The following is a 12,465-nucleotide window of genomic DNA, read 5'->3' on the forward strand; positions in this document are numbered from 1 at the left end:
AAATCGATTGAAAATAGTGTCATAAAGTAGCGAATGCATAAATATGTTGAAAACACTCATAAAACCCCGGGGCATTCCAAAAGCAGAAAAAATATAGAAAAAAATTTGAAGAAAAAAATTTGAAAAAAATTGAAATTTGAATTTTTCCTGCAAAATATCTATGGACGTAATGTAGTTTTGTCTCAAAATTGAAATTTTTGTATCTTCACCTTTAAATTGGAACATAAACCAACTTAATGTGGATTGTTTTGGCTGAGTTACAATAGCTTGATTTGTGAATAGCTTTTAAAAATTAACACTGGTATCATCCGGCTTCCGGCCACGACTTTCTAAAAATTTTTATAATTTTATTTAATTATTCGAGTATATCTGGTTTCTAGCTTTTAGAAAATATTTGCATTTTTGCTGTACGTCACGATTGAAGACAGTTACCATTATTTCAGTGAGGTCAGGTGTGAGCAGGTAATATCAATGTGGCTATTCAGTATTGTGACTTGTGTTTCTCTCCATATCCAAAAATTAGATGCTTACAACTAGAGTTCATTCTGTTATCTAACGAATACAACTTTGTGAAGAGGCTTTTGAGAAAAATATTCGATGCTTGGTTGCGTGGAGCGTCCTCTACTTTTGATGACATGACATCAGACCACGGAATCAAACACAGATTTTTTTGTAGAAAAACCTATTCACAGTGTTGTATTGTGTTAGATAACAAAATTAGTTTCAATGTATAGAAATAATTTTTGGATATGGAGTGAAACACAAGTCACAATACTGAATAGCCACATTGTAATTACCTGTTCACACCTGACCTCACTGAAATAATGGTAACTGTCTTCAATCGTGACGTACAGCAAAAATGCAAATATTTTCTAAAAGCTAGAAACCAGATATACTCGAATAATTAAATAAAATTATAAACATTTTTAGAAAGTCGTGGCCGGAAGCCGGATGATACCAGTGTTAATTTTTAAAAGCTATTCACAAATCAAGCTATTGTAACTCAGCCAAAACAATCCACATTAAGTTGGTTTATGCTCCAATTTAAAGGTGAAGATACAAAAATTTCAATTTTGAGACAAAACTACATTACGTCCATAGATATTTTGCAGGAAAAATTCAAATTTCAATTTTTTTCAAATTTTTCTCTTCAAATTTTTTTCTATATTTTTTCTGCTTTTGGAGTGCCCCGGGGTTTTATGAGTGTTTTCAACATATTTATGCATTCGCTACTTTATGACACTATTTTCAATCGATTTCTACGGTTAGAATTTTTTATATGGTTTTTACGTACTGGAGAACAAATGTTATTTCGTTTCCAATTTCTCATTATAAAAGTTTTTAGCATTTTTATGTTATTGTTTTCTAAAACTAGAAGAGTTTTACTTTCTTTCATTTTTTAAATCTTCCATTTTGAGTTAGATTGAAGCAAGTTATGAAGGTTTGAAGTTTGCGAAAAACGTTTTTCATCATTTTTTCAAAAATTCAATTTTCTCAAAAACTATGATAGCACAAAACACAATATTTTCAGGAATATTTTACTTTTGCATGGGTGTTCGTTTGATAATATAATGAGCCAAAACCAGGCATATCAATTCGCGATCATTCCATGTTAGAGAAAAAATATTTTTTGAATTGACGGTGACGTTCATTTTCTGTTTTATCTCGTGTTGTTTTCCTGTTCTCATTAACATTCCTTCAATTTTTCAGTTTGAGTCTTTGTTCTATTTACTTTGGTAGTTTTGAAAAAATTTTGAACAAGAATACTATTATTTAAAAAATCTTCTCCATCTGATTTTTTTCATTACCTTTGAAAAAATTTCACGCATCACTGACTATCGAGCACATGATTCGTCCATAGCAGTAATCTGGTTAATATTTCCCGGGAGTATTCTGGGTGATAATTTTTGTAGTCTCAGTCACATTTCAATTAATTTTTGTCATCGTATATAATAAGGGCGGAGCTGAACTAACTAAAAGTGCAACGATTGTGCGCCTATATAAAATTGAAAAGAATTCAGAACTAATGCAGTTATCACATCCTGGCTCAGGCAATATGATGAAAATATTCCTTGTTCTCTTTCTCATTTTTCTCATAGTCACTGCGACCGATATCAAACCACCTCACGTAGTACCTGTGAAGAAGTGCAAAACGGAATCGAGTGAAGAACATCTTCATCGCTCGGAATTCGGTGATCAGGTGACCATTCTTAACATATTAAAAAAAATAATCTTCTTCTATTTTCAGTCGGAGGATGTATCCCATAAAAATGAATCCAGCACACATTCAAGATTGCTGCGGTCGCAAGTGGTGAGCACATTTTGTTTTGATGAATTAGTTCATTTTGAATTCATTTTTGTAGCAATTAGGGATAGGGCGCACCCTTCGCTTCAAAGCAATTTTATAATTTTAGTACCAAAAAACTCAAACGATGTTTGCTACAGAAAACCTTATGAGTTGTCTTCTGATAAAATAAAAGTTCTAATGAATGAAGTCTTCGGAGGCGCGGCTTTCAAACGATCTTTAGATGTGGTGATATGTACCCTCAACAAAGTGGAATTCATTTCTGCCATAAAAACTAATGTTTTTGCTAGCCGAGTTAAGAGCTCTCAAACGTTTCATATAGTTAAGCTTTTTTACATGGCATTCCAAATCGACAGCGTACACGCCCCGCGCTGTTTCATATGTGATCTCCTGCGGTTCACCTATGCTCCTACGTTAGAAAAATAAGAAAATCTTGCGTATTCTATTTGCCAATTTAAAATTCCACAGGAGAAGACAGCTCGCAGAAACATTTAGCAAGTTCTGGCTGCAGACATGGACTCCACGTAGTCGAAAATATTTATAACCAAATATATAGATTGTTTGAAAGGCGCGTCTTGAAAGACTTTAATTGTTAGTTTAAACTTCAAGAAAAACAGTCAGATGAAAGCGCGAAATGACTGCTTATCTTGACCATACTGGCAAAAAGTCGTCAAATGTGGTAAAACGCAACAAATAGATAAAAATAAAGCACGGGTCCGTGATTAAGAGTCACTTTCGTTTAGCCATGAACCATTCTTTCGTCCGCGATACATTGTCAAGTGATATGAAGAACATAAGCTAACTAGGGAATGATCTCGACATAATTCGAGCTTTTGATAAAAGACCAACATGGTTGAATAGTTCGAAATCTGAGGATTTCAAAACTGTTTTCAAATTTTGCTGAACGCCTCTAGGGATCGAGAAAAATGAGCTCAAAGTTTGAGCACTGATTTCCATTTCTTAACCATAGGGAACATGAAAGTCCGACTTGGATATTCATTCCTCTTTTCTTTTCCTCGTGTTCACCTAATTTTCAGCGGTGAGATGGCCGAGGGGTTAACAGAGAGGGCAAGTAACCAAGGGATGAAGGTTCGGTTCCTCTCTACGGATTTTATTTTATTTTTATTTTTGCGAGAACAAAACGTCTTGTTTTTTGCATCGTTCATCATGATTTTGGAGTTTTTAAAACCGTAGAAGTCGAATTACATAATTTTTTGCAAAATTTTTTTTTGAAATATTTTATGAAAAGTGTTCGTATGGAATCTACAAAAATGGTAGATAGATCAACTGTTGTTCAAAAAATAGGTTTCTGTTAACAAATAAGATAATTTCGAGTGGAAAACATCTGAATTTTGACATTTCAACTGTATTCCTATTTTCTTCGGTGACAAGAACCGTAAAAAGAGCAATCCTATGATCAATTCACCTCAATTCTAATCACGTTTTCAAGGCATCTAGGAGATAATTCAATAAATAAATTGTTGTAAACTCCTATTTGAAACATATACAATCACACAACAACAATTTCTGAGAAAAAATTCGAAAAATATTTTGGTCGAATTTTCGCCATGGCTTGGCCACCAAAAACTCCAAAAATCATCGAAAAAAAAATTTCTCGAAAAAACATCTGAAAATGTTCTCCATCGTTCAGAACATATTTAGGTGCATTTCAATACCGCAGAAATCACTTTTTGGATGTTTTACGTAACTTCAAAGTTTCGATTTTTAGTATTGAAATCTCACAAAAACCTGCATAACTTTTTTCATGAAATCGTTCAGCAAAAATTGAACACATATTCGAAAAGACACGTTCTCAGCTTTCCATTCATATATAATTCGACCTAGATCTCCAAATTATGTCTGGATCATTCCCTAGTAAATTAAAGGCCGAGCACCCTGGATACCCAAACAAATGCACCTATCGTGTCAGCACTGAATGGTCGGATACCGTCAACACGTCCATCTGCACACTTCTCTGCCTCGGTCTTGCTGTCCTCGTCATGCACTCTCTCTCAACGACACGAAAGAAGAATGACAATAATATGAAAACTATCTAAATGGTGATCTCAATGCTTTTTCTTCCCACATGATACCGAACTTTCTTGCATTTTTCTTTATCTGAATATGTTATTTTTTTAAATGTATTACAACCTAGTTTTACTCTATTAAAAATAAAGATCGCAATTATTTTCAAAATTTGGAAGCATACACATATGACTATTCATAATGTGGAAAGTGACTTCCAAACTCAAATGAATCTCGGGAGGGTATTTGATAATTTGTCGCAGATGGCAACAATATGATTATTATAAGTTCGTTTGAAAACTCATATTCTTTTTTTCTGCGAGAAGTAGAAAAATAAACCAATGTCAATTTTTTTTCATCAGTAATCAACAATCGAAATCGGCCAACACCCCGAGAATCAAGTTCTCAAGTCAATTCAGAACAGACCACTGAGCCATGGAAAAATGGTATACACTCACACCCAAATCACTTACTTTCACAATTCGACAATCCGTTTTTCATGAAAACTTACGGCTGAGCCAGAACCAACTTAATCGGAAGGGGGGCTATCTTTATGACGCGCACTGTAGTGGTGTGCTTCATTGCTTGACTTCGCTTATAAAACCTTTATTATATGGTTGTTGCATCTGCATATGAAAAAAAACAGGGAGAAAATATATCGTATTGTAAATGAATTGATTTTTAGAAATAAAAGCGTCGGTATCAGAATGAAATTGGGGCGCCGAGGGAGAGGAGATATAAAAGGAAAGGGAACTAACAATCACAGATGCTGAATATCAGATATGTAATCGCGTGATTAAAAGAGGAAAAAAAAGAAACATCAATCAGAGTCAGGTGGTGGAATATGACGAATGGATTGTGTGCCATCGGAATGACGATAAACAATAGTATTTCCATGTCTCTCGACGGACATTTCTGAAAATACGTATTTGTGAAACTGAACAAAAAAGTTTTACAAAATAGTATTAAAACTCTGTATAAAATTTATTTGTTTTTCATATTATGTATTCAGAAACTCAAAATTTATCTGGAATTGAGATGGTTCAACTATTTTGAAGCTCGACGTTCAAGAATAAAGATGATAAAATGCAAAATAATAAGAATTTGTGTATGGTGATCTACACTGGAAACTATATAACTTTTTAGATCAGAGTGTTTAAAATTAATAATCAAAACTTACGTTGAACATGACGTTCGTATGCTTCAAAATAATCACGTCCATCTAGGTCAAAGAAAAGCCGAGCATTTCTTCCGGCTTCAGTCTGAGTGCAATTTGAACGAAACTCCGACTCCTCTGGTTTGGACAAGTCAGAAAGCGACGAATCGACTGATGATATCGGTGATTGACCAACTGAATCCATTTTCAATGTTAATTGGCGGAAAGCCGCTCTTGCTGCTCTCATGGCTCGATTTCTGACAGAAAACTCTGAAGGAACCATTTCTCCAAATCTTTCGTAGTTGCTTTGATATCCATGCTCTGAGCGTAAGTCATGTCGCTCGCTTTCATCTTCCTCGACATCGTTGGGAAGTGGAAATTCAAGAACTTCTTCGTTTACAGGGTCATGTTCAACTTGCTGGCGATGTTCCTCGGTAATTTGTTCAAACAAATTGGATACACGATGTAGCTCTTGCTCCAAAACCCTGGTTACTTCCAGGTTCTCCCTATTCCGAATCAGTCGTCTTTGCAAAAATTGGATGTTGGCGTCGACTGAAATCATAAGACTTGTTGGCAAATATAATAATTACACTTGCTTTCATTTTTTAACCAAATTTGTTATTCTTATTTGTTTTGATTGTTTCGGTGTTTTCTGGGTCTCCAATAAAAGCAATTTTTGTAAACAAGCTACACGAGGCTATGGAAACATATTTGCTCACTAATTAAGGAAATTGAAATTTACATTATGATAACACACTTATTGTATCTGAAAAACTAAGTTTGAAACATGACGGCTTCATGACTAAAGAGTGAAATGTGGAAATGGCTTAAAAACATCATATTCCAATAAAAATGACAGCTCTTAAACTACCAAACTGAAATCAGGTAATACTGAAGAAAACTTACGCTCTCGTAGGCGCTCTGCATTTTCAGCTCTTGATAGAGTAGAATTTGACCGATCAGGTAGTTGTTCTACTTGATTAATTGAGTCTGATGGCTCAGTTGGCTGCTCTGGAGCAACTTGAGAATTTGATTGTTGGGATGTTTGCTGATCTTGATCACATAATGCTGATGAAGTATTCGACATATTTTTGATGGATATCGGTTATTTGTTTTTAGGTTTCAAAAGCAAAATGTTTACAACATGCACAGATTTCAAGACGAGCAGACTCTGCAATAAGAAGAAAATGCAATTTGATGAAATTTCAAAATAAAACAGAAAAAGGTATAATAAAAATGAAGTTTATTAGTTCAATTTAAGTACTGTAATTTGAGAGTTTCCGATTTGAAAAGACAAACACAATGATCTTTCAAATAAAGTGACTTGTTTTTAAGTCACAGATTCTACGTTTCAGTGATGTCGTAAATTGAATTAGTGACTGAAAGTTTCTGCATTCAACAAAAAAGCTGTTTGTTTGACAAAATCACTCGGCAGTTGAAAACATGATCAGAAAGAAACACTGGGCCGTAAGTTCGGAAACGTTTGGCAAGAGATAAACAACAAAAGAGAATAAGGAAATTGGTGACAAAAAACCCGCGGAATAGGCAGAATGATATTTCAAGGTATCCTTTGTTCTTAAATAACACAAAGAGGACATCTAAATTAAGAAGAGCAAGAAAGTATTTGGGCAAATGGAGGAGAGGAAGGGCAATGAGTAAAAGGAAAAAGAGAAAACAACCGAACAACAAAACGCATGAGCCTATGAAGGCAAGTGTCAGTTATATGTATATTATGGATAGGAGAGAAGGGAAAGGGGGATTAGAGCAGGGAGGAGAGAAAAATGAGAGGAGCAGAAAAATAGGGAGAAAGATGAATATATTTATGCTCTTCTTTGGAAATTGGAATCGAAATAGTCATGGTGTTTGATGCTGGAGAAAAGGTTTCTAAAAGAAGTTCCAGCGGGTTTATGACAATCAAGGTATCTTTTTAAAGTTGATGAAAAAATATGAACTCGTTTACACATTCCGGCACTACGGGCCAGGATAAAATAAAGGAGAGATCTTTGACATGTGGGGTGTTGAGCATATGGGTTGGGGTGGGACACCACTATAATCTGCTTAAAATTGTTGGAGCGCGTGATACTTCTTCTTGGCTTAACAATAATCTCACGCTTTTTTTGGATCAGATAATGAAAATAATATGAACAGAATGTCATGCGAGGTAAAACAATAAACACATTAGACAGTATATTTTTAACTTGCTTTTTTTGGTGGTGTTTTGAGAGAGAAGTCTCAAAACACAGAAATACATATACAGTGCGCGAAATATCTTTAGGACCCCCCTCAAATTTGGGGGTTCTGGAAAACCCAGAAGAGATATCAAAAATCTGTGAATGTCAATCGATTCCAAATCCAAAATAACCCCCGGACACAAATTTTTATAAACCTATCACTTTTCATACCCTCGTATCACCAAAAAGTCACTTTTTTGGCCGCGAAATATCTTTAGGACCACCTCGAAAATCGAATTTCCAGTTGATTTTTAGAAAAATTAATTAGATGGAAATAGTTTTGGGTAACACGAAATCACATTTTATTGTGTTTTTACATGTTTTAACATCAATTTCTGCTTGTTTTATCTTCAAAAACAAAACTTCAATATCACGCGAAATCACTTTTTGTGCATTTTTTGACTTTGATGACTTATTTCTCTGAAATAGAATTGACTACTATTCTGAAACGTTATTGGTCATTTGACTCATTTATTTGTGAACCTTTTGCAAAAAAGATTCCGGAAAAATACCGACTTTGAGCGGAGTTACATGTCTTCAATTCAAAATGAGTCCATTTACTACTGAAAACGTGGAAAAAACAGTTGTTTGAATTCAATTGCAAGTAACTCCGCTCAAAGTCGGTATTTTTCCGGAATCTTTTTTGCAAAAGGTTCACAAATAAATGAGTCAAATGACCAATAACGTTTCAGAATAGTAGTCAATTCTATTTCAGAGAAATAAGTCATCAAAGTCAAAAAATGCACAAAAAGTGATTTCGCGTGATATTGAAGTTTTGTTTTTGAAGATAAAACAAGCAGAAATTGATGTTAAAACATGTAAAAACACAATAAAATGTGATTTCGTGTTACCCAAAACTATTTCCATCTAATTAATTTTTCTAAAAATCAACTGGAAATTCGATTTTCGAGGTGGTCCTAAAGATATTTCGCGGCCAAAAAAGTGACTTTTTGGTGATACGAGGGTATGAAAAGTGATAGGTTCATAAAAATTTGTGTCCGGGGGTTATTTTGGATTTGGAATCAATTGACATTCACAGATTTTTGATATCTCTTCTGGGTTTTCCAGAACCCCCAAATTTGAGGGGGGTCCTAAAGATATTTCGCGCACTGTATTATATTGAGATGATTTCAGTAGCAATAAATACCTCGGGAAAATGTTATGACGTCACAGATTTCTTCATAATCTCCGCATTTGTGATGTATATAATTGAACCCCTGCGCTTGAATTAAACACCATGTTTTAGCTGTTGTAATACAGAACCTCAGAAACTCAAATACTAAAGAAATATTATATATTGACTTTCACATCATGATCCGAATAAGTCAAAATTTCTCAGAACTTAGCAAAACGTAATTGGGTTACCACTTTTCCTTTTATGCGCTCAACAGCTGCTTCTTTTCTCTCAAGTAGAGAACAGATAATTTCGGGTAAAAGGCGAGTTGAACAAGATGTAAAAATTGTAAAAATTGTATGTAAAAATTGTAAATTGATGTGAAATTCCTAACAAATTACTTTCAAGAGCAGAAACTTTAACGAACGTTGAACAAAGATACAATGCTGTATTGTCAGATCGAAGAATAAACGTTCGAAAGCAAAATTTCGTTTTTCTAGTTTCATCTCGTTGATAATAGTGACTATTTTTTGCACGTTTGATATTTTTACAATACAATATACACAAAAAAATAATTTAAGTGCTGAAATTAACCATCATGAAGAAACTGTATTTTCTTTCAAATTATATAGCTCCAACAAAAATTGTGTTGCTCAAAACTTAACACCTTAATTTTTAATTTTATTTATTCGAAACAGAGGAACAAGTCACACGTTACATTCAGAAGAGAAGTTAAGTGAGATTTTAATTAGACCGGGTCACAGAATTAGATGGTATGGGTATTGAGGGTAAGATATTTAATAAGATTTAGTTTGGCAGTATTAGATTTAAAACACCGGGAAGAAATTTTAACGGGGAAAAGGTGTTCAGGAAGTTCATGCCAGCAAATTAATGTACGATTTCCAATGAATTGCGAACGTTGGTTATATGTATTCTTTAAGGAGCATCGAATGTAATATTTGTTCCTTTGTAATGGCGACATTGGGATAATACGTACGAAAATTATCATATGTGCAGATTTCCTTAGGTATGAGGGATTTGTATATGCACAGTAGGTCATTAATAAATTTCCTATATTCCAGTGATTCCAACTTCCAGGTATCCAAACAATCAAAATACGATGTGTAGCTCATATTGAACTTTTTGTCACATCGATATAAAAATGATTTCTGGAGAGATTCCAGCTTCCGAATCATAACTTTCGTTATAGGTGAGAACACAACGGTGCCATACTCGATTATTGGCCGAACATAAATAATGAAGCATTTCAGAATAATTTCAAAGCTAGAATCTAAAAAGTATGTTGATACGCATGTGGTACTTTATGATAGTTATCTCTATGTGTCTTGAAAACGTCAGATCTTGCGAGAAATATACTCCAATATCACGGAAAGTTGAGGTAGAAGGAAGTGATAGACCGTTTAGAGTAAGTTTAGTGGAGACATGGTTACAACTGCTTTTTTTTGTCGAAAATGCCGAGTACTAACTTTTCCCACCTAGCCATCTCAACGACCAAATTTTCAGCCAAACTTGTGTATCTCCTTTCAGAACGTCAGAATAAGTTTTCCACTCTGGTTCGCTTATAACACTTTTATGTTTTCACAAATTATTGTCGCAGTCCGCAATACTCTTTCAAAGATAACGCTGGTCTATTCTTTCCTACAAACAGGTTCGATTTTTTCTGAAAGATCTGAAATACTGGGGGCTCATAACCTTGTTCGTTGTTCATCGAATATGCAGAATTTTGTGATGTACTGTACCAACCCGATAAACTCAACAACTGTGCAATAGAACCATTCAGCACGGGGCACGGAAACCAGCACATCCAACAGCTGCACAGTGTTGTCCGGCTATAATGGGTGAACTTTACTTTTTCATTAGTTCATTAGTTCTCAATGAGACTTTTTTTATTCTGACCTCCCTTCATCCAGCTGAATAACAGGTGCGAGTATTAACAGGCGGTCATACCACACAGGGTTTTGGAAAAATAGCGTTTTCACTTGTTTGAATGTGAGGATAGTCCCCACCGGCTCATTTTTTTTCTGTTTTTCTCTCAGGTATGGAATGCTTTGTAATCTTTTAGTGAAAAGTAACTGTGCTAAATCAAGGTCACACTTACTTCTGTTCAGACTGTCTCACCTTTATACCTTTCGATGCTTCGAAAAACGTTCCACTTGCTGTTTTTCCAAATTGTAAGCCCGCGCTGCCTGCTCACATTAAATTTTTGGTTTCTTTTCAATTTTTGATATACCGCTTCTTTTTAGTATTAAATAAGATCCGCAATCTGATATAAAATCGAATTACGCATTTGTTTTTACTCCTTAAGCGTCATGTTGTGAGTAATTTTGCTAGTGCGAAAACTGTTTAATTTCAGAATGGACTGCAACTTGGCAGATGAAGTGGCGGAGGCCGCAAATATTGCGTTTCGTGCGAGTGAATCAGCATTAGATGTATCAAAAGTGGCATCAATCGTGGCCAAACGATTCTTGTTCCCAAACATCGATGTTGCTGCAGTTGAAGCGAAAGCATTTAGTGATGCAGCACGGTCAGCGGGTGAATTTGCTCTCGATTCTCTTGTAGCCCTGATGATTTCGTCCGATAAAACTATGAATGATGTGGCAATAGGAGCAGTCCAGGCTTCTATAAAATCAGCGTATGCGGCCTCCATTGCAGCCAACGCCATTGTCGGGAAAACTTTGGAAAAGTTGGATACAGTCACTGACAGAATCGCAGAAAGTTTGGAAGATGAAGATGGTCTCGAGATGTTGACTGGCGATGAAACTTTTGATTTGGCAACGGAAGATGAGCCAGTATTGTCGTCAAACCAAACAGTAACTTCTGGAACAGTGTCACCGTTTGAAGCTGAACAGCAGAAGAAAGAAGTGAAGAAACAAACAGGTGTCCTGAAACTGGCTTCAAGAGTAGTCAACTCTGTTTCGAATGTGTTCCGGTTCAAATCCAAGAGATTTCAAATGTTGCGCAAAGCAATCGATACATCCCCTGACCAAGGAATGGGATTTTTCGAGGAGTACGAGGAATCCAGTCCAGGCACTAAAAAGAAGCTTGCCAAAACAATCAATTATGAACAAGAGACACCAATTTTGGGAGGATCTCCAAGCACAGGAAGTTCTCCGGAATACTCTAGCGAAGGCAGAGTGAGTTCACATTTATTTATTTGTTTTACAGTAACTTAAAATTTGTTTTCAGGAGGTCTTTTCCGCCAGCTGCGCCGACAGCCATTTTGTCAAGGAATCGTGGGTATAGATGGTTCCCCGAGCGAACAAGTCATTTCCTTTTTGGTGTTTTGTATAATTATGCTTTTTATGATGTTGTCTTTTTAATGTTTGACATAATCCAACGACTAATAAAACTGCTAAACTACTAATGGAAACTAATAACTGGCAATCGACCGATAATAAAAATCAGCAAATTCTGCTACCATTGCATCAAATGCAATTGTTGAAAAAACGCTGACAGCAAGCGATCAAATTATGTATGCCAAAACATGAAAGTTAAAAAAGGTCTGGCTACTGTAACCGCCGCAGCCGCATGTTTGTTTACCGAAGATTAATCTCCAATTCCGTAGAATGTAGTTGTTGCAGAAGGAAGTACACATTGTGGCGAATCCGTCGCT

The 12,465-nt window shown here is 35.3% G+C and overlaps 4 protein-coding genes across 4 annotated transcripts; 2 read left to right on the top strand and 2 right to left on the bottom strand.

Annotated features, from left to right (window-relative positions):
- Window positions 1–2,056: 2,056 nt before the first annotated feature.
- Window positions 2,057–4,362, top strand: GCK72_023106 (uncharacterized protein; the record flags this gene model as incomplete). Its single annotated transcript, XM_053735238.1, has 3 exons — window positions 2,057–2,200; window positions 2,249–2,311; window positions 4,192–4,362. The coding sequence occupies 3 exons, from the start codon at window positions 2,057–2,059 to the stop codon at window positions 4,360–4,362; spliced, it is 378 nt and encodes a 125-aa protein (XP_053578804.1).
- Window positions 4,363–5,150: 788 nt separating this feature from the next.
- GCK72_023107 (uncharacterized protein) lies at window positions 5,151–6,573 on the bottom strand (the record flags this gene model as incomplete). Its single annotated transcript, XM_003103259.2, has 3 exons — window positions 5,151–5,245; window positions 5,511–6,038; window positions 6,393–6,573. 3 exons carry the CDS (start codon window positions 6,571–6,573, stop codon window positions 5,151–5,153), a joined length of 804 nt encoding a protein of 267 aa, XP_003103307.2.
- A 4,572-nt stretch (window positions 6,574–11,145) lies between these two features.
- On the bottom strand, window positions 11,146–12,278 carry GCK72_023108 (uncharacterized protein; the record flags this gene model as incomplete). The annotated part of the gene is made up of 2 exons (XM_053735239.1): window positions 11,146–11,734; window positions 12,271–12,278. 2 exons carry the CDS (start codon window positions 12,276–12,278, stop codon window positions 11,146–11,148), a joined length of 597 nt encoding a protein of 198 aa, XP_053578805.1.
- Window positions 11,207–12,095, top strand: GCK72_023109 (uncharacterized protein; the record flags this gene model as incomplete). The annotated part of the gene is made up of 2 exons (XM_003103316.2): window positions 11,207–11,986; window positions 12,039–12,095. The coding sequence occupies 2 exons, from the start codon at window positions 11,207–11,209 to the stop codon at window positions 12,093–12,095; spliced, it is 837 nt and encodes a 278-aa protein (XP_003103364.2).
- Window positions 12,279–12,465: the final 187 nt, after the last annotated feature.

The sequence above is a fragment of the Caenorhabditis remanei genome, chromosome X (genome assembly GCF_010183535.1).
Source record: "Caenorhabditis remanei strain PX506 chromosome X, whole genome shotgun sequence".
In the NCBI taxonomy this organism is placed as follows: Eukaryota; Metazoa; Nematoda; class Chromadorea; order Rhabditida; family Rhabditidae; genus Caenorhabditis; species Caenorhabditis remanei.